At 46.7% G+C, this 20,928-nt stretch overlaps 1 protein-coding gene across 14 annotated transcripts in view; it reads right to left on the reverse strand.

Moving 5' to 3' along the window:
• KMT2A (lysine methyltransferase 2A) overlaps positions 1-20,928 on the reverse strand; it is a 95,099-nt gene that overhangs the window by 46,628 nt on the left and 27,543 nt on the right. For 11 of the 14 annotated variants that reach the window (XR_004970267.1, XM_036324125.1, XM_036324134.1 and 8 more), the window contains 8 exons: positions 16,695-16,764; positions 11,063-13,695; positions 9,404-9,581; positions 8,324-8,558; positions 6,210-6,274; positions 5,168-5,569; positions 4,553-4,626; positions 3,074-3,205 (listed from right to left, as the gene is read on the reverse strand). Coding sequence is in view for 13 of the 14 variants with exons in the window: in XM_036324125.1 (XP_036180018.1) it covers positions 3,074-3,205; positions 4,553-4,626; positions 5,168-5,569; positions 6,210-6,274; positions 8,324-8,558; positions 9,404-9,581; positions 11,063-13,695; positions 16,695-16,764 (3,789 nt within the window). In the remaining variant the exon portion in view is untranslated. The remainder of the gene's footprint in view (positions 1-3,073; positions 3,206-4,552; positions 4,627-5,167; positions 5,570-6,209; positions 6,275-8,323; positions 8,559-9,403; positions 9,582-11,062; positions 13,696-16,694; positions 16,765-20,928) is intronic. The other 3 variants (XM_036324133.1, XM_036324132.1, XM_036324127.1) reach the window with 1 other exon arrangement.

Here is a 20,928-nt window from a genome sequence, read left to right on the forward strand (position 1 = left end):
CGGAGTCCCCCACTGCAGGTGCAGGCGGTACCATATCTGACTCTCCATCAACTTGGCTAACAGGTTTGCCTGCCCCAGTGATTCCGAGACCCTTGCCCATCCAACTTGCAGGCACACCAAGACGAGTCCAGGGCTTTTCCATACCAGCGGCCTGCCCTTGCTCATCTCTCAAAGGGTCCCCCAAACCCCAAACAAGCAGCATCTGACCTCAGCAGGCCCCGTACTTGCTGCTAAGCAGCCCCAACCTCAGCAATAGCAGCAGCTGAACTCAGTTTACAGCTCAGCCTTCTCCCAGGCATCTCCACGCCAGGCACAAGTAGCAGCCATCAGCAGATCATCTTGTTGCTCATGCCGGATGGCTCCAGGCAGGGTAGAGGCAGCAGCTGACCTTGGTCAGCACCTCCCAGGAGACCCCAACACCAGCACATCCAGTGGACAACCTCAGACCACACGGAAGCACCACCCAACCACCAGCACATTCAGGGATAGGCTGGGCAGGCACCAGAGCCCCGCAGAAGGGAGTCCTGTTCCATGGGGTCGGCAACTGCACAGCAGCTCCTCCGCTGTGGTCTCCGCAGCCTACCAGTCAATCAGCCTGGGGGCACCTACCTCCCACTGATGTACCAATAGCCATCAAGGCTCCACTACAACAGGGGCAAACACAGCCCACACAGGGGCACAGCAGAGTGCCTTGCCCTGGTGCCCAGGGAGGCTGCACCACCGAGACACCTAACACACTAGGCCGTTCTACCAAGACCAGGAGACACAGCAGCTCTACCTCATCCACACACACGGGAGGCTGCCGAACGAGGAGACAAAGAAGCATGTCCCAAGTGAAAGAACAGAAAACTCCAGGAAAATAAATTAATAAAATGGAGACAAGGAATCTACCAGATGCAGCGTTCAAAACACTGGTTATAAGGATGCTCAATGAACTTAGGGGAAGAGTAGAGGAACTCAGTGAGAAACAAAGAGATAGTAAACATGAATGAGACAGAAAGTAGAAAAAAAATACCACAGTCAGAAATGTAGGATACACCAACTGAAATGAAGAATACATTATAGGAAATCAATAATAGATAAAGCAAAGCATCAAAACATAGATTTGGAATATAAGGAAGCAGAAAACACCCAACCAGAACAGCAAAAAAAAAAAAAAAAAAAAAAAAAATCCCCCCAAATGAGGATAGTGTAAGGAGCCTCTAGGACAGCGGTTCTTAACCTGTGGGTCGCGACCCCTTTGGGGGTCGAACGACCCTTTCACAGGGGTCGCCTAAGACCATCAGAAAACACACATATATATATATATATAATTACATATTGTTTTTGTGATTAATCACTATGCTTTAATTATGTTCAATTTGTAACAATAAAAATACATCCTGCATATCAGATATTTACATTATGATTCATAAGAGTAGCAAAATTACAGTTATGAAATAGCAACGAAAATAATTTTATGATTGGGAGTCACCACAACATGAGGAGCTGTGTTAAAGGGTCGCGGCGTCAGGAAGGTTGAAAACCACTGCTCTAGGACAACTTCAAGTGAGTCAACAGTCGAATCACAGAGGTGCCAGAAGGAGAAGAGAGAGAATAAGGAATTGAAAAGCTATTTGGAAAAAATGACAGAAATTGGGGGCCATCTGTAACACTGTAACAATAAAAAAGAAAAAATTGACAGAAAAATTTCCTAACCTGGTGAAGACATACAAGTCTGGGACATACAAGTCCCAGAAGCACCGAGAGTCTCAAATTAGTTTAACCCAAGGAGGCCCACACCAAGACACATCATAATTAAAATGACAAAGGTTAAAGACAAAGACAGAATCTTAAAAGCAGCATGAGAAAAGCAGTTAGTTACCTACAAGAAAGCGCCCAAACGACTGTCAGCTGATTTCTCAACAGAAACTTTGCAGGTCAGAAGGGAATGATAAGACACATTCAAAGTGATAAAAAGCAAGAACTCCACAACCAAGATTACTCTATACAGCAAAGCAGAATCGAAGGATAGACAAAGAGCTTTCCAGAAAAGAAAAAGCTAAAGGAATTCATCACCACCAATGAGTATTACAGGAAATGTTAAAGGTCTTCTTTAAGAAAAAGAAGAAAAAGATCAAAGTCTGAATAATAAAATGGCAAGAACTATGTATCTATCAACAATTACTTTAAATACAAAGGGCTTAAATGCTCCAATCAAAAGACACAGGGAAGCTGAATGGATAATAAAACAAGACCCTTACATATGCTGTCAACGCGAGACTCATGTCAAATGGAAAAACACAGAGAAAATAAAGAAATGAAAAAAGATATTTCATGAAAATGAAGCAAACAAAAAAAGCTGTGGTAACAATACTTATACCAGACAAAAGAGACTTTCAAAGATTTTAACAAGAGACAAAGGATTCAGCAATTCCTATTCTGGGTATTTTTCTGAAGAAACCCAAAACATTCAATCAAAAAGACATCCATCCGTATGTTCACTGTGGCATTATTTACAATAGCCAAAGTGTGGAAGCAACTTAAGTGCCCATCAACAGACAAATGGATGAAGAAGAAGTGGTGAATTTACACAATGAAACATGACTCAACCATAAAACAGAATGAAATCTTGCCAATTACAACAACATGGATGGACCTAGAGGGTACTGTGCTGAGTGAAATAAGTCAGACAGAGCCAAATACCAGATGCTTTCACTTGTATGTGGAGTCTAAAGAACAAAATAAACAAACAAAACAGAAACAGACTCATAGATGCAGAGAATATTTTGATGGTTGCCAGAGGAGAAGGGGACTGGGGGGATTAGTAAAAAAAGTGAAGGCATTAAGAAGCACAAATTGGTAGTTACAGAATTGACACAGGAATAATACTGTAATAACTATATGGTGCCAGATGGATACTAGATTAATCAGGGTGATCACTTCCTAAGTTACAGAAATGTCTAATCACATGGTCGTACACCTGAAGCTAACATAATATTCAAAGTCAACTGTAAATGAAACATAAAAAAACTATTTTAAAAATATAAAGTCCATGACTCGATATAAGTATGTGGTCACTCAACACTTTTACCTTGAAGTCCACTCTGATCCTGTGGACTCCATCTGCTGGGACCTTCTGCTTAGAGCTGCTGCCGTTGGAGAGAGCGCTGAGGATGTTCAAAGTGCCTGCGCTCTCCTGCTTGCTCACGGGAGGTGGTTTTTCCTACAGGGATAGAAAACAAATAAAAAACAAAACCACACTCTATTTGCCTTCACTTTTTAAAAAATATTTTTTAAAATTGATTTTTAGAGAGAGAGGATGGGAGAGAAACATCGATATGAGAGCGAAACATCGGTTGGCTGCCTCCTGCACGCCCCACACCAGGCATGGAGCCTGCAACCTTTTGTGCACAGGCCCACGCTCAATCAAGTAAGCCACGGCGGACAGGGCTTGCCTTCACTTTCTTTGCAATAGAAAATAATGCAAATGACAAATCTAATTAATAGAAGGGAAAACGTTTCCAACACAAGTATCCTATAGAAATAGTAAAGTACTTTTCAAAATTTTTTTTTCATTAAGGCATTTTATTTGCATGTACGTAATTACATTCCCAGAAAGAGAATCCAGTATTTTTTCTCCTGTGTGTTTTCATCTTGCTTCTCTGTGGTCCATGATGCCAGATGAAGTGGTCAGCACAATGAAACCAAACTTATGGGACAGGAGCGGGTTATTCTGCAATTTTTCTGGATCTCCCAGTTATACATCAAATTTGGGCTGATCACTCCACATTTGTTCAACTTGCCCATGAGGTTCACAGCAATTTTCCCAGCTCTGTGATCATCGATGATTTCAAATTTGCCAGTGGAATCATGCTTCATCATCACAGGCAGAAACCGGACGACGACTCTGGAGCGTGGCCTAATAAAAACCTAGCATTCGGCCCTGGCGGGTTTGGCTCGGTGGATAGAGCGTCGGCCTGCGGACGGAGGGTCCCAGGTTCGATTCTGGACAGGGGCACATGCCTGGGTTCCGGGCTCAGTCCCCAGTGGGGGGTGTGCAGGATGATTCTCTCTCATCATTGATGTTTCTATCTCTCTCTCCCTCTCCCTTCCTCTCGAAATCAATAAAAAATATTTTAAAAAAATAAAAACAAAAAACCTAGCGTTTGCCTCCCTTCTTGACATCATGGATGCTCTTTAGAGCATCAGACAGAACAAACATGTGTACCATTGTGATGGCATGGAAAGAACCAGAAGATTCTTAAAGATCTCTATCCACATCATAAAAATAGTGCACACAGGGAAGGATGGTGATTACAGACAAATATTGCTAAAGGATGGCAAAACACTATTCCACTAAGCAACCTATAGCATTCACTTGTAGGGTCACAAGGGACAGAAAACAAGGGGAAAGAGACAAAAAAAGGGTACGAGCTAAAGCCTAAATTCCACTGCCACCTACGAAGAAGCAAAAACGCGGGTTCATCCACTGAATTACGTCAAGAATAAGGCTCTTTTCCTAAAGAACAGAACATACCCCTGAGAAATGGCAAAGAAACACAGCTCTCACCTTTTCTTTTGGTTTTTGTTTTACAGGAATGCTTGGGCGAGGAGCCACTTTTTTCTGCTTGCTTTGCTCTGGACCTAAAAAATTCAAAGTAAATCGCAGTCAGAGGCTACTGCACTCACAGTTAATGTTAGAGCAATGACTACTTTAGGACTGATTGGCCTGGAAGAAGAGGCTATTGGAAAAAAGAAAATGACTTAAACTCTAGGCCAGACGTCCTCAAACTTTTTAAACAGGGGCCAGTTCACTGTCCCTCAGGCATTCCACACATGCGCACTGCGGGCCGGGGACGAGTCGGCTGCTAAGCAGGACGGGCAGCGGCGGCAGAAACACCCGGCGGGCCGGATAAATGTTTTCGGCGGGCCGCCTGTGGCCCGCGGGCCATAGTTTGAGGACCCCTGCTCTAGGCATTGAAGAGGAAATTAAGACAGTATCTCCAACTTAACTGTTTTTTGGCTTCTACTTCTTTATTACTATGCAATGGTTAAAGCTAATTTTCTTACACTGAAGATGTACACATATCTATTTCAGGTTTTGCAGGTTTCCAAATGCTGTTTAAGACATCGGTGCTTTTTGTTAGTCCTTCTGGCTCGGCGGCTCCCTGCCGGCCTCACTCACCTGAGTCCGGCGGTGGGGGCTGCTTCTTCTTGGGCTCGCTAGGAGCTGCCTTGGGGACGTCTTTCCTGGGTGGCGCTGTGCTGGGTGACGGTGGGGGGGGCGCTGGCGCTGGCTGGGAGGCCTGCTTGCTGGACTTCCTGGAGGCTGGAGTGGTAGCTTGTTTGGGCTCAGGCCCCGGAGCAGAGGCGGACCCGTCCTCGCTCTTCTCGTCTCCGTGCTTCCGCGGGGGAGGCTCACTGCTGCTCTTCTTGGGGACAGGGTCCTCGCGTGCTGATGGGGGGGGCTTCTGATTGGCGTCCACTACGCTCTTCACAACACTGTTCTCTTTACTGCCCTCTTTCTTTTCAGTGGTCTTGGACTTTTTCTCTTTCTTTTTCACAGCTAGGGGAAAAACATGATTATCTATAAGCAAGAAAAATTTTATTTAAAATAGAAGTATAGGAATGTAACCATCTTATTCTCAATTTCCCGCAGCTAATGTTAACACTGAAGAGGCTCAAGAAAGTTAAGCTGGTCAGGTAAAATAGCTATACTTTCATTGCTCTAGGAAATGGAAGAAACTGTAATCTTTATATGAATTTTAAAAATGCTTTTTTTTTTTTTAATGGAAAATTTCAAACAAACTCCAAGGTAAAGGGACAGTAAAATGAACTCCCAAGTACTCATCACCCGGCTTCAACAACCTCGACTCTCTGGGAAAGAGTACTTAACCCGACTGGTGTGGCTCAGTGGTTGAGCACCAACCTATGAACCAGAAGATCTTGGTTCAATCCCCAGTGTGGGGTGTGCAGGAGGCAGCCGATCCATGATTCTCTCTCATCACTGATATGTCTGTCTCTCTCTCCCTCTCCTTTCCTCTCTGAAATCAATTATATGTATATATATATATATATATATATATATATATATATATATTTTTTTTTTTTTTTTTTAAATAGTAGTACTTAAAAAGAAACCAAACCAGTCTTCCCTTTACACTAGATGTGCACAACTATATGGCATTAGAGCAAGAAGCATGCTGGGGAAGAGCTCTTGAGATCACCTTTTGCTTGCTTCTGAAGATAGGCTTTGGAAGGCATCCACTGTAGATTCTGACACTTCCTCATCCTAGGAGAACAAGGGGATCATAAAGTGAGTGGCGCTCAGAAGAGAAGCAACTCGGACAAGTGTTAATTTGTCTGCAAGAACCAGGGAATCTTATCCGGGGCCCATCTGAGAGCTGAAAAAAGGATGGCTCATCACACACATGAAACCGGAGCCTTCGACGCCTTCAATCAGTGACGGGGCCTATCTTTAAGTCCTAAAAGGAGCAAATACCAAATTATGTTTTAAATGAGACTCAAATTTCTTAAAAGCTAGTACAAAACCATCGGTTGATATTTCTTATACGCAAATCAGTTCTGTTCCCTTATGACAGCGGTTCTCAACCTGTGGGTCGTGACCCCTTTGGCGGTCGAATGACCCTTTCACAGGGGTCGCCTAAGACCATCCTGCATATCAGATATTTACATGACGATTCATAACAGTAGCAACATTACAGTGATGAAGTAGCAACGAAAATAATTTTAAGGTTGGGTCACAACATGAGGAACTATATTTAAAGGGCTAGAAGGTTGAGAACCACTGCCTTATGAGATTAATATTCATTTAGAATAACCTGATTACAAAATGGACTAAAGTTATCCAGCAAGTCCTCTCTGCCACCACAATGCTATATCAGGTCTATATCAGGGCAATGCACTAAATTCATGCAAGAGTAGATCTTCCTTCCCCTGGCTGCCAGCACCGGCTTCCCTCTGGCACCCAGGATCCAGGCTTCCCTCACAGCCCTGGCTTTGTACGGAAGGCTGTCTGATCTAATTAGCATATTACCCTTTTATTATTTTTCACACACACACACACACACACACACACACACACACACACACACATTCTACCCCTCAATTTAATGAAATTCAAACTTAATCTGAAGTATAAAATGTAACAGTCCATTTCACCCCCAAAATTCGGTGTGATTTTACCTTTGGCTGATCTGTGAATTCTCGCTCCTTTACGTGAATGAGGCGGAGACAAGACTCCTGCTTACAGCCAGACTGACTAGACCAAAGCACAGAACTACCCGCTGTCTCCTGGAGACTGCCTCCCGGAAGTGAGGGCGCAGCACTGCTCCCATCGGTGTTACAGAAGTCACTTCCACGTTATTCATTCAGAAAATGTCTACTGATAAAATCTACTCCTGATTCCACGTACTTTGAGATGCTCAATTCCCAAAAAGTCTGTCTGTGCAACTCTTCCGATCCACTTTAGACCAACTGCCCAGAGGGTGAAAGTGCACCCACAGACTGACCCAGAAAGGGAGAAAAGATCATCACAACGTCCATATCACAAATCCCACAGGCGTGAAGCTACCCCGAGAGACAGCAGAGACATGGGCAGATAGCACGAACACTTCCCGAAAGCCATAAAGATAAAGGGAATTTTGGTTAACCTGACAAATATGCCTAAATTTGTCAGTTTCCAAGTAGAAAGCCCCTTGGGCTGCACTGAGATGGCAGCCCGAAGCACGCGTGGCTGTGTGAATTAATTAAAATAAAATTTGATAAAAAATGTAGTTCCTCGGTCATTCACATTTCAGTCGCTCCCCAGCCAATGGCGCTAATGGCCAGCACAGTGCACTGGACAGCTCAGAGCACTCCCAGCGCTGCAGAGCATTCTACTCGTCAGCCTGCCCCAGAGAGCTTCTTATTTAAAGCACAGCTCGGCCTGGCCGGTGTGGCTCAGTGAATAGAGCGTCGGTCTGCGGGTTGAAGGGTCCCAGGTTCCATTCCGGTCAGAGCACATGCCCAGGTTGCGGGCTTGATCCCCAGTGTGTGGCGTGCAGTAGGCAGCCGATCAATGATTCTCTCTCATCGTTGATGTTTCTAGCTCTCTCCCTTTTCCTTCCTCTCTGAAATCAATAAAAATGTATTTTTTTTAAAAAAAATAAAGCACAACTCACACCTAGCCACACTGCCCAATCCAACTGTGCACCTAACCTTGAAACCCAAGAACTGAGTACAACCACGTTCAGTTTTTGGATTCATCTTTGCAATGAATCGAGCACACGCAAACCCCTTCCCGGAGGGGACGCCGACCCTCCAAGCAGAGCCCACTCACTTGCAGCATTGCTTCTTTATGTTGCGGCCACCGAACTTGGGCTTGTCCAAGCAGTTAGTACAGACACCGCAGTCCTCGGGCACCTGGCAGCCGGGACACTGCCCACACCGCCTGGAGCGCCGGCCCTTCTTCACAGGGGGCTCCTGGGGCGCCTTGTTTCTGGTGACGGGTTTGATTGGTTTGATGGGCGGAGCCAGAGGTTCGGCATCTTCTGAGCCAGCGATTGAGGACTTGTCTGTTAAAGAAACGCATCATTAGTTCTGAGGGAGGATCTGATTCCTTCTTGGGAGCAGAGGTGGAGATCTTCAAAATCAATTTTTATCATTAGATACATTCAAACTTTGTTTTCACTGGGACTCCAAAAGTGAAATGGAATACATTAAAAAGCGTCATATGCAGAACTCAAAGCCTGTTTAAATAATGATTTAAATGTTATTAAATGCCTATAAACTTGTAGCTTAAAGAAAGCAGAAATCCAAATACTGAAAACAAAACATAGTCTAATCCGAAGTTCAAGAAAATGAACTGACTGCTTCAGAGGACTGCCTACACCTCTACGTTTTAATGAGCAGTTACCCATCATCTAGGAGCTATAGGGGACCATGAGAATGAGCCTCACTAACTCCCAAACACATGACTGACCCCGGGCCCCAGCTGCTGAGCCCTGAAAGCCATGGCACCGAGTCCTTCACCACGGGAGGCCTCCCAGGCAGTGAGCATGGCAGGAATGCTCAGACAGACCTGTTCCTGAGACACATTCCTCTAGTGGTGAGCTTTTGCTCAAGGACTGTCTTGCCAAACCTTTTTACACTGCATGGCCGTCTAGGAAGGTTGTGCCCTAAGATTCCCTCCCTCCTTCATTGACTGACAGCTCCCCCAGCCTTCCCTGGCTCCCTCCCCATTGTGCCTCACAGGCAGTTCCTCATAGAATCCTTGTTCATTGAACCCCACCCCTTGCCATCTGTTTTTAGAGGATCCAGACGAATACATGATGCTATTGCCAGCCTACAAGGCACCCCAAGAATGATCAGCAGCAGATCACCTGGGTGCTAGGACTTCAAGGCTGACATCTGGACCTACCATCATTCCCCATGGAAGACAAGATCTTTTCTCGTTCTTCCCACGGTAAGGCACTCAGGGTGGGCATGTCGTCAGGAAACACAGCGCGTTTCCGGCCAAGGGCAACGGCAGCTCTTCTGCAGACGTGTTTAATGCGGGGTCCTCGCACAGACGTCTCTGATGAATCACTTTCTTGACCCTAAATAGTAGGTGAGGCAAAACAACCACACATGTTGACAATATAACTAAATGAAGCCAGGGTATTTTGGGCTAACTTATTATACTCTGGACTCACTCTAGTTATTTCCAGCTGATAAGCCATATCAATTTGCAGGAATCAACTACCTCTGCATCCTAACATTGGCAGGAAAAAGACAGAAATCAACTAAGTTCCTATTCCCAATTATACTACTTCTTGAATATTCCCCTCAAAATTCAAGTTGCCCATATATTATCAAGAAGTTCAGCCTAACCACAATTTCCTGTATTTCCCTGATCAATAGGGAAGTAGGAGGAATAACCTATGAATGAAGTATAAAAGACTCCACATGGAAAGGTCTCCCATCTTAAAGAGCCACTCAGAGGCTAACCAAAAAACACCCACAATGGTGTCAAAGGAAGTCCCTGCTTGAACTATCAACTGGCAGAATTCGTAGAATATGCCCCAGGTTGAGTAACATTAAAAACCTAGGTCTGTGTTCACTGCAACCTAACTTGAGATGTTGGCATAAATATGCATCTACTACATGACAATTTTTTAAAAAGAACCTAAAGATCGGTATGCTTTCTCAGAAAAGACCAGTGCCTAGTTTACTGTGTAAAAAGAAAAAAAAACCCCACAATGCTGTTCTTTGTAAAAATATGTTTGTCTTCATTTTAGTGAACTCAATTCGACAGCTTTTCTGTCCCACAGCCTAAGGCCAAAGGCTTCTCAGGTGTATTCTGCACACACCCTCTATTCATGTATTTATTTATTGCTCTAAACACCCCACCCCTTAGAGCAGCGGTTCTCAACCTGTGGGTCGCGACCCCTTTGTGTGTGTGTGTGTGTGTGGGGGGGGGGTCGAACGACCCTTTCACAGGGGTCACCTAAGACTATCGGAAAATACATATATAATTACATATTGTTTTTGTGATTAATCACTATGCTTTAATTATGTTCAATTTGTAACAATGAAATTGTCACCACAACATGAGGAACTGTATTAAAGGGTCGCGGCGTTAGGAAGGTTGAGAACCACTGCCTTAGAGAATGAGACTCCTCCCCATCCTGTTTTCTACCGTAAACAACAGTGAAACAACTGGACTACAGAAAAGCACCTTTGAAACTGCCACAGGTTCTAATCCACCAAATCCATTAAGTACAAACTCGCATTCTCTGTCCCGTGGCCCCAACCTACCTGCGGGCCTCGGCTCACCGCTCTCCTGCCTGTACAGCCTCGCTACCCACCGCCCCTCAAGTGTGTCCCTACCTCCCCTGCTCCTCTCCTTGCAACGCCCTCCCCACCGCTGTCTACCTATCAGAACCCCGCCTGTCCTTACGGGGTCACTGCAGATGTCACCCCTTCCCCTGCCCTTCCCTGGCTCCCGCGACTGGACAGACCGGGCCCCTCAGCCTGAAGCTCGCTCCTAGCAGGGCTGGACACGACGGAGGTCACCAGGCAACACGGAAAAGAGTACCTGTGCTCTGGGCTGGTCGGTTTGTTTAAGACTCTTGCTCTTCTCGATCTTGCAGAGCTGGGCCTTGGCCTTTTTGAGGAGGCTGGCGACCCTCTTGTCGGTCATGGGGAGCTTGTCCGCCTGCGCCAGCATGGAGCCGATGGAGGACGCCGCATGCTTCACGCCGGGCGCGGGCGCGGGCGGGCAGGGCGCCTTCTCCTTGTCCAGCGCGGCGGCGGGGCCGAGGTCCAGGGCGGCCTTGTCCAGGCTCCCGCGCCCTTTCTTGATCAGTATTTTGGTTTTGACAGCGGTTGTGTCCCCAAGGGTCACGGCGGCCACCTCGGGCCCAGAATCGAGGGACGAAGACTTCTTCCGCCCCGTGACCTTCTTGGCAGACGACGGCGCGGCCCCCTCCTCCGCGCCCACCTTCTCTTTGGAAACCCTGCCCGCGGGGTACAAGGCGGAGCTGCCCTGGGGCTCGGACCCCTTCTTCCGCTTCTCTTTGCGGGACTCCCGCTTGTTCTCCTTCTCCCGCTCGCGGTCCCGCTCTCGGCTCTTGTCCTTCTCCGCGCTCTTGTCGGCGTCCCGCTCCCGGGCCGGCTCCTCGGGGGCCCGGTCCCTGGTCCGGCCCCGGTCGGGCTGCGCGCCGGGGGTGAACCAGGGGAAGAGCGGCGTCGGGCTGCCGGCGGCGAAGGGCTCCGCGGGGGCGCCGGGCGGCTTCCGCGGCCTCGGGGTCTTCTCGGCGGCCTCCCCGGGGGCCAGCGGGTGCGCGGGGAAGGTGAAGGCGGGGTTTAAGGCACTGGCGGCGTGAGGGCTCACGGAGAGGCTCAGGGAGGAGGCCACGGAGGGCGGCGGCGTGAGCGGCGACAGCTCTGCGGTGCTCAGCCGGCCGCTGCGCGTCCTCATGGAGTGCGAGGGCGACCGGGGCTCGGCGCGCAGCGGGCTGAACACCCTCCTCTTCCTCTTGCGGCTGGACGCGCCGGGCGCGGCCGCGGGGGCCCGGCCGCCGGGCAGGGTGACGGACTCGAAGATGCGGGAGTGCGCCTCGCTGGGCGTGAAGCGCGGCGCCCGCAGCAGCGGGCTCCTCTTGTGCACGTCGAACCGGGGCCCCGCGTGCAGCGGCGAGAAGAGCCGCGCGGCCGCGCCCGGCGCCGCGAAGCCCGAGGCGAAGCCCACGTCCTCGGGCGTGAGCGGCGGCGGCCGGAAGTTGTCGAAGACCGGCTTGCGGATGAGCCCCTCCTTGGCGTACTTGGCGGAGGAGAAGAACTGCGGCTCGGCGCGCGAGTGCTTCAGCGACGTCCAGCGGAACGTGGGCTCCCGCAGGATGGACTTGCGCTTGCCCGGCATGGGCGCGGCGGGCGCGGGCAGGAAGGGCGACGCCAGCGGGATGGTGGGGGGCAGCAGCCAGGGCGTGGGGTCCGAGAGGCCGGCGGCCGGCTGCAGGGGCGGCGGCGGCGACAGCAGCGGCGGGGGCGGCGAGGCGGAGGCCGGCGGCGGGGGCGCGCTGGGCAGCTTCTTCGTTGTCGCCGTCCTTGAGCTTGACCCAAAACTCCTCTCGGACACCGAGTACCTCCTGCCTCTCCGGTCGTTCCGGTCGCTTTCCGGGGACTGGGCAACGGGCAGCGGGGCGTGCGCTTCGGGGGCGTCGCTCTGCTCCTCGGGGAGCCCCTGGATCTCCTCGGAGGCCTGGGAGTCGGTGGAGGTGTCCACGCTGGGGCTGCTGGAGCGCGACGAGTCGGAGGACAGCTGCGAGGAGTGCTGCGAGGCGGCGCTCGACTTCTCGGAGGACCCGCAGGAGGCGGCGCCGAAGCGGCTGCTGGGCGCGGGCTCCAGGCGCGCGATCTTGATGGGCGGGTCGTAGTCCTCGTCCTCGATGAAGCGGCGGGGGGTTTTGATGATCCGCGAGGAGATGGCGCTGACCACGGGCATGATGAACTGCCGGATGTTCTTGACCTGCGTCTTCACCTTCCGGCCCTGCAGCTGGGCCGCCTCCTTCTCGATCTTCTTCTGCGCCCCCTTCTTCGCCCGCTGCAGGAGCTGCTTGGCGATGGTGGCGTCCGTCCTTTTGGAGGAAGGGATGATCCTGACGGGCTTCACCCGCCGCGGGCTCTGTCTGACCACCGCCTTGTCTTCCTTGGCCAGGGCCGGGGCCGCGTCCGCGTCCCTGCGCACCTTCTGGGGCTTGTCCAGGTGCGAGTTGAGGAGGAGGCCGGCCGGGGCCTTGACCCTCTCGGCGGAGGGCGGCCTCCCGCGCCGCCGGACGATCTGCACCCCCTTCCTTCCGATCTGCAGCTTCCCCGCCTTAAACTTGGACTTGAGCGGGGAGAGCTTGCCGGCTCTTAACTTTTTGATCTTGGTGGCTTGCTGAAACGTGGCGGACGGGGTCCGTTTGAGCTTTTTCAGGCTGTCGTCTTTGCTGCCCTTCGGTAACTCGGCAATGTCCTTTCCATGCGTGATTTTGATTTTTACTCCAGGGAAGGTGGGAGGTCTTCCTCGCTTCTTTTCTAAGCTTTTAGAGTCTTTCTTCTTGATCTTATCCCCAGGTCTGGTCTCTGGTTTACTGAGAGGGGGGAAGGCGGGCGGGTCTGGGAGGAGCGGGGTCCGGTCGGAGCCGCTGCGAGGCCGGCCGCGAGGTTTCCGAGGGCTACTCTTAGCTGCGTGTGGAATCAGACAATGGAGAGCGGTTTAGCGATGCCGTTCAGGCTCACGACGCTGAATATAATTTAGCACAAGCCGCCTGGTACCGAACTCTAGTTGCGCCTAATGAGTCAATATCACATTTTAATTGTGCTTAGTCTCTTCCCCCCAAAACTTGCTTCAGAAAATCAGCTAAATGACATTCCACTTAAAAGAACATTAAGTACTTTTTTGATTAAAAAAAACCCAACATAATAAAAGGTTTTCAACTGAGCAAGTTATAACATCCAAAACTGGCTTTACTACTTTAGGTGAGCAAGGTTTATCTTCTGAATACAAAAAAATGGTTAAAAAGAAATCTGTGCTACCTTTTTCCAGATCTTCACCATCAAGATTAATACTTGAGAACATGTTCATAGCAACTCATCTTTTCAATGCAGAACTTCGGCTTTAATAGATTTGGACAAAGTGCTCTTCTATCAATGGCACACCAACTTCTACAGGAAGTGGCCCCCGGAAGCTCGAGCTGATTGTCGGCTGGTTTTGCCATAGTAAACTGAATGCTCACTGAACTCAGCAGCATGTAAACTAATCACAGAAGTGACCTGGTGATGTGCCCATTAATGAACCCCCCACATACAGGTTCTTGAACTAACTAGTCTCAAATTACAAAAAAAAAAAATTTAACCTTAATTGACTGAAGAGCAAATTAACAATTTATTGAATCAGATTTCTTCTAAATAAAAGGAAGTTGCCAATTTATAAATCAGCTCAATCTGCTATTTATCAAGAGACTCAAGAAAACAAAATTCTTTTCCTAAAATTCTTTGTATAAACCTGTATTTTCTAAATGTCTTGAGTTCCCTAGTCTATCATGTCTTCTCTTCCCACATGAATTTTTAATGTTTTATATGACTCAATATTCTTCTAACACTAACACCTCTCCTAATAGGCACCCAAAGAGATGTATGCCATGGTGATGAACGTTTTAGACCATGGAACCAACTTTCTATCAGAACAGACATCAACAAAGAGCTTACTGTTGTGCTTTTGAAATAGAGAGGTTTCCCTTAATAGAAGCAGGAGTCACAAATCCATTCTCAATATGTGTACCAATGGCAACAAGAGTGAAGAATATCCATATGGCTTTAAACAACCAAGACAACATTCCAAGCACACGGACCGCCAAGAACACTTCCGAGGAAACTATTAAAAAGTGGGCTCCTACCAGAGAAGGGCCTCCCCAGACTCCTGATCCACCTGCTGGAGCTGAACCTGGCCACCACAGGCCTGGGTTAATTCTGAAGGCCTCTTCTACCCAACTTTTAAAAGAAGCTTTTGGTGAAGCAGAAAAGGCAGAGCCTTGCCCTGCCGCCAGCTCCCACATCCACAGTCGCAGAACTCACAGACCACCTGCAATAATTGCTCATGTATCTTCTGGGCCTCACTTTGTCATTTACTAATGAAGGGCTAGACCACATGATCTGTAAAATCACTTTATGACCCCTAGTTGGCTTGGCTCAGCAGACAGAGCGTCGGCCTGCGGACTAAAGGGTCCCAGGTTCAATTCAAGGGCACATGCCTGGGTTGCAGGCTTGAACCCCAGCAGGGGGCATGCAGAAGGCAGCCAATCAATGATTCTTTCTCACCATTCATGTTTCTATCTCTCTGCCTCTCCCCTCTTCTAAAATCAATAAAAGTATTTTTGAAAATAAAATAAAAAATCACTTTATGATATGAAGGTTTAAGATTTCACCACATATTAATGAGAACAATGCCACTGTCTGAATGGCACAGATACTGGGTTCTTACTGGCTGATTCCCCACTATAATAGCAATACCACCCCCACCTGGGAAAGGAAAAAATGTCCACTTATGTGTCTGAATCAGATTACTGTATAGCACATGACTCTTAAGTAACCCAACTGCTAACAAACCTCACAAACTGAGTCAATGTCAACGAGCAAAAACACCGCCCATTGTCTATCCACATAAAGTCAGAGAATCTTGCAAGAATGCAGAATAGCAGCAGAGACAGGGAATGTTTTCTCCAGCAAAAGATCGATAGCCACCCTGCCTGATGTTGCTCTGCAAACCAAAGGGTCGAGGGTTCGCTTCCCGGTCAAGGGCATACACCTCGGTTGTGGGTTTGCTCCCCACATGCGGGAGGCAACCAATAATGATGTGTCTCTCTCACATTGATGTTTCTCTCTCTCTCCTTCTCCTTCCTCCTTCCCTCCCTCTCTAAAAATCAATGGAAAAAATATCCTCAGGTGAAGATTAAAAAAAAAATCTATAGCCCTCTCCTATTAGAATGGCATTCTGCAAGGCATTAAATGTTATTTCCACTGATAACTGTCTATCAGAAAACTACTGTAAGTCTAGAACCTGAAGACAGTCTAGATATTTTCTTGGTGAAAACAATGACAAAAATATTGCTTATAAATGGAGATATACCATATCATTTTTGTTTTATTTTAATACAGCCTTTCAAGAATCAGGCAAAACATTCACATTCACACAGTGCTAATATTTTGTTGTTAGTTCTTTGACAATAATAGACCAAACTTCATCTGTAAAAAACAATGGCCAAGTTATTCCCAAAGTCATAGATAGGGTGGGGCAAAAGTAGGTTTACAGTGTTCATATGGAAAATAATATATTACCAAAGAATAATATAAGAATAAACTGTTTCATGTACTCACAACTGTAAACCTACCCTGTATACTACCATATCATCCCAAATATATAAATCTGAGGTGCTGTATCAGGTTCCCTCACGCCATGGAAATCGACCTCCCAGGCCTCATGGGTTCCCACAGAGAAGCCTGGTGGAGAAGTCCCAGAAAGAGGTCTGTTCCATAAGCCTTGTGTTACTTAGTGTGAGGGAAAAGGAAGGGTGTACCCCAAAACCCCTCGTATTTAAGACCATCCTTTCCATGCAAAGAAGGAAAGGGGAAGCCACAGTCTCTTCACAAACAAAAAGTAAAGGCGCCATGCGCATGCTCAGCCGTACCTGAAGGAGACCTGGTGGGACTTCGTACTCTGACTTCTTCATCTGAGCCAAAACCTAAGAACTGCTCATCCTACAACAAAGGAAAATCATTTTAAAGTCAGAAACCAAAGCATGAACATGAACAAACCCTAAAGAAATGCCCAGAGGAGACAAAAATAATTTTGAAAATTAGCTTTTATATATTAATCATCATCATTCACATGGATATTTAAAATAACTGTTGTTGAAATGAATGGACCCAGGCATTACAGCTTCATCACAGACCAATGGGAGCTGCGTGTCACTGAGCAATGCATGGACATAGCATCTCTGATGCCCAGGACCCAAGAGACAATCCTACATTTCAATCTAGAGATGCAGCCCAAAGCAATTGAAGTCATCAAATCAGCACAAAGTCAATAAAACAAATCTCTTCAACAGGTAGTTATATCTACAAACATATAAAGAGTAACATAAACAATATCATAATCTCTGGTTTACTCAATATTAATAGAGACTGAAGTGGCCATGATCGTCAGTTCCTTAACTCAGGAACAGACATCTAGATGTGATTTCTGTTCATTTGAGATCCAATGATTCTCAACATGCATTTTGTAGCATCATTTTAAAATGTCCTGTGATGAGAGACGTAATGGTGGGCAGCAGCATCTATGAGAGCGATCATGAACTGACCACAGGGCGGTGAAATTCATTCAAAAAGAAGGCAGGAAAGCACCTTACTTTCAGTTCTACTTCGGGCAAAAACTTCTCCTTACTTCTCAGTTTTAACCTGCCCTTTAACAAATAAATACCAAGGAATGAACCTATTTTGAACAAGTTCTCACAAAGGATGGTCTATTTAGACAAACTGATGAATAGAAATTCACTGAGTCCGAGAGTAAGAGTTCCTTCTAGAGAGAGATGAGAAAGAATTTCAAATTCCAGAAACAAAATCCACACAAAACAAGAACAAAATAAGGAAGGAAAGGCAGATATTCTTGAACCTCCAATGTCTACCGATAAGCCCCAAACTAAGTTCCAACAATGAAAGCCCCAAACTTTCCTCTCGGGAGTGAAGACCGCGGGGTGCGGACCCGGTGCACGTCCTGAAGCTGCTGCCTGGGAGCGTAAAGCCCGAGGCGGGTGCAGCCTGTTCACCCTGATTAACCAGGAACAGATGAAAAGATACACACAACCTTCTGGGCAAATTAGCAGGTTCAGTTCTTAAATTTAAATGCTTTTAAAGAGCAAATGTTTGGGGTCAAGACTTGAGATAAAATGCAACAGAGATCATTCGCATTAGAATCTAAAAAGGTTCTTGCTCTTAGACTGTTAAAATTCTTGAAGTATTTAAGGAAAAACGATAATTATCCTCTTCAAAGATATTTCTTTGTACAGTACAGTGGGGCCTTGACTTAAGAGTGTCCCGACTAACGAGTTTTTCGAGATACGAGCCATCTCTCGGCCGATTTTTTGCTTTGAGTTGCGAGCTAAAATTTGGGTTACGAGCCAGCTTCAGATACCCCACCGCTAGTTGGTGCAGCGAACGTCACAGTGAACGCCACAACATCAGCCCAGCATCGCGTGTCTCACTCATTCACTGTTGATTTGACATACGAGCAATTTGAGTTACGAGCTCCGTCACAGAACGAATTAAACTCGTAAGTCAAGGCCCCACTGTATTATAATTCTAAGAATTAAACCTAAATTTAAGGCATGCTAAAGTACTTTTTACACAATCTCTTCTTTAATCATTAAATAAAATTTAAAGTAAACTCTATTTGAACATCATTTGTGAATAAGAAAAAACCCTCTGTCTTCATCCTAAAACAAGTTAGGGCAATCTAGGACAAATGGGGCTTCACCCCAAATGCATTTCTTGAATGATTTTAAGAGTTACCCTTGTCAGATACAACATTATAAAAAAAAAAGTCCAAACTCAAAAAAAATGAAATAATCCAAAAATATTTTCACAATTGTGGAAGTCCCATCTTGTTAATTTTTAAAAGTACTTCTGGGCCTCCGCCCAGTGTGGCTCAGTTGGCTGGACATCATCTCATGCCGTGAAGGTTGCCGGTTCGATTCCTTGTCAGGGCACACGCCAGGGTGACAGGCTTTATTCTGGGTGTTGGGTATGCAGGAGGCAGTCAATCCAAGTTTCCATCTCTCACATCCATGTTTCTCTCTCCTCTCCCTCTAAAAAAAAATCAATAAAAATATATTTTTTAAAAAGTACTTTTATTTATTTCTTTAAATATATTTTATTGATTTTTTACAGAGAGGAAGGGAGAGGGATAGAGAGTTAGAAACATCGATTAGAGAGAAGCATGGATCAGCCGCCTCCTGCACACTCCCTAGTGGGGGTGTGCCTGCAACCAAGGTACATGCCCTTGACCGGAATCGAACCAGGGACTCTTCAGTCCCCAGGCCGACGCTCCATCCAGTGAGCCAAACCGGCTAGGGCTAAAAAAGTACTTTTAAAAAAGAGATTTAAGTCCTAAAACTAAAAAAAAAAAAAAGAAAAAAAAAAAAGACCGTACCCTTTTATGTAATGATGTTTACTTTGAATTTATATTAGTTCACACAAACACTCCATCCATGCTTTTGTTCCGGCCCTCCAGTCCAGTTTAAGAACCCATTGTGGCCCTCGAGTCAAAAAGTTTGCCCACCCCTGGTATAGAGCATCGACCTGCAGACTCAAGGGTCCCAGGTTCGATTCCAGTCGAGGGCGTGTGCCCAGGTTGTGGGCTCAATCCCCAGTGGGGAGCGTTCAGGAGGCAGACAATCAATGATTTTCTCTTATCAGTGATGTTTCTAACTCTCTCTCCCTCTTCCTTCCTCCCTGAAATTAATAAAAATATTTTTTTAAAAAAAATATATATTTTATTGATTTTTTACAGAGAGGGAGAGGGATGGAGAACTAGAAACATTGATGAGAGAGAAACATTGACCAGCTGCCCCCTGCACACCTCCCACTGGGGATGTGCCCGCAACCAAGACACATGCCCTTGACAGGAATCTAACCTGGGACCCTTCAGTCCGCAGGCCGACGCTCCATTCACTGAGCCAAACCGGTTAGGGCAATAAAAATATATTTTAAAAAAACACATTTAAAATAGTAATCCTAACAGGTACTTTGAGAAAAAAGCAGACAAATAAAATAGGCCATGATAAATTGCCTCAGATGCAGTAAAAACACACACACACAAAACAACAACGGCAATATGTTAGAATTTTCCGGGGGCAGTCCCGTCTGCCATCTACTGCACGTGACACCCTGAGAGTGAAGACCTGTCTGCGGTCTCAGCTCTAGCACATGCAGGTTCAGTGATATTAGTCACGTCACTCACTACTTCCATATCTTAATTTCATTATTGGAGTGCTGTCCCGAGTAAATAAAATGAATTAGGTAAGTTACGTAATTTATGTAGTCCTAATTACTGAAGTTTTGAGGGACCAAATGACTTGCCTAAGATCAGGTACAATGGACTTCCTACCATAATAGTTATAATTTAAAACTATAAATATTTAAAAGAATCAAATAAACCAGCTGCAGTACAAAATTTGCTATTCTTTCAGCTGTTAAAGTAAGGTGATGCCCATTTTCAGACCCTTACATTTCTGCTTTTGTTCATGCTTCTCCCGCATTATCCTATCCTCATGGAACAGCCTGCTAATGTGTGCATTTCGAAGACATCTGCGGACTTCCCAACACTTACCAGGGGACTGCAGTGCTAAGTGCATGAATTTCATGCTCCAAGTGCTGCCAGGGGAGACAGTCCTATCAACTATATTCATGACAGCCAACAGGCGAGGCAATAAAAGACGACTAATCTGGCTCAGCGGGTTGGAGTGGGGTCCCGTACACCAAAAAGTCGCGGGTTTGATCCCCGGTTGGGCACATGTGGGAGACGACTGGTGGATGTTTTCTCTCTCACATCAATGTTCCTCTCTCTCCCTCTCTCTCTAAAGTCAATGAAAACCCATCCCTAGGTGAGAATTTGAAGAAAAAAACTGTAATCTACAAAGGGAATATCAGAGATCCATACTGCTACGTTTATTACCAGCAACCGCAGTGAGCACACTTTCTACAGTTCACTTTCACTAAATGTAAGAAACTCTGATCCTAATTGCAATGTGCTCCAAGGCAGAGTATTGCCGCGCTGCCCAGCAGTAACGTAACTGACGCTGCCAACGGTTAAAGTTTGCAAGTGCTCTACTTTCCAAAATGGCAAACCAGTAACTCGTTCCCTAT

The sequence above is a fragment of the Myotis myotis genome, unplaced genomic scaffold, assembly GCF_014108235.1.
Source record: "Myotis myotis isolate mMyoMyo1 unplaced genomic scaffold, mMyoMyo1.p scaffold_m19_p_10, whole genome shotgun sequence".
NCBI classification, from domain to species: Eukaryota; Metazoa; Chordata; class Mammalia; order Chiroptera; family Vespertilionidae; genus Myotis; species Myotis myotis.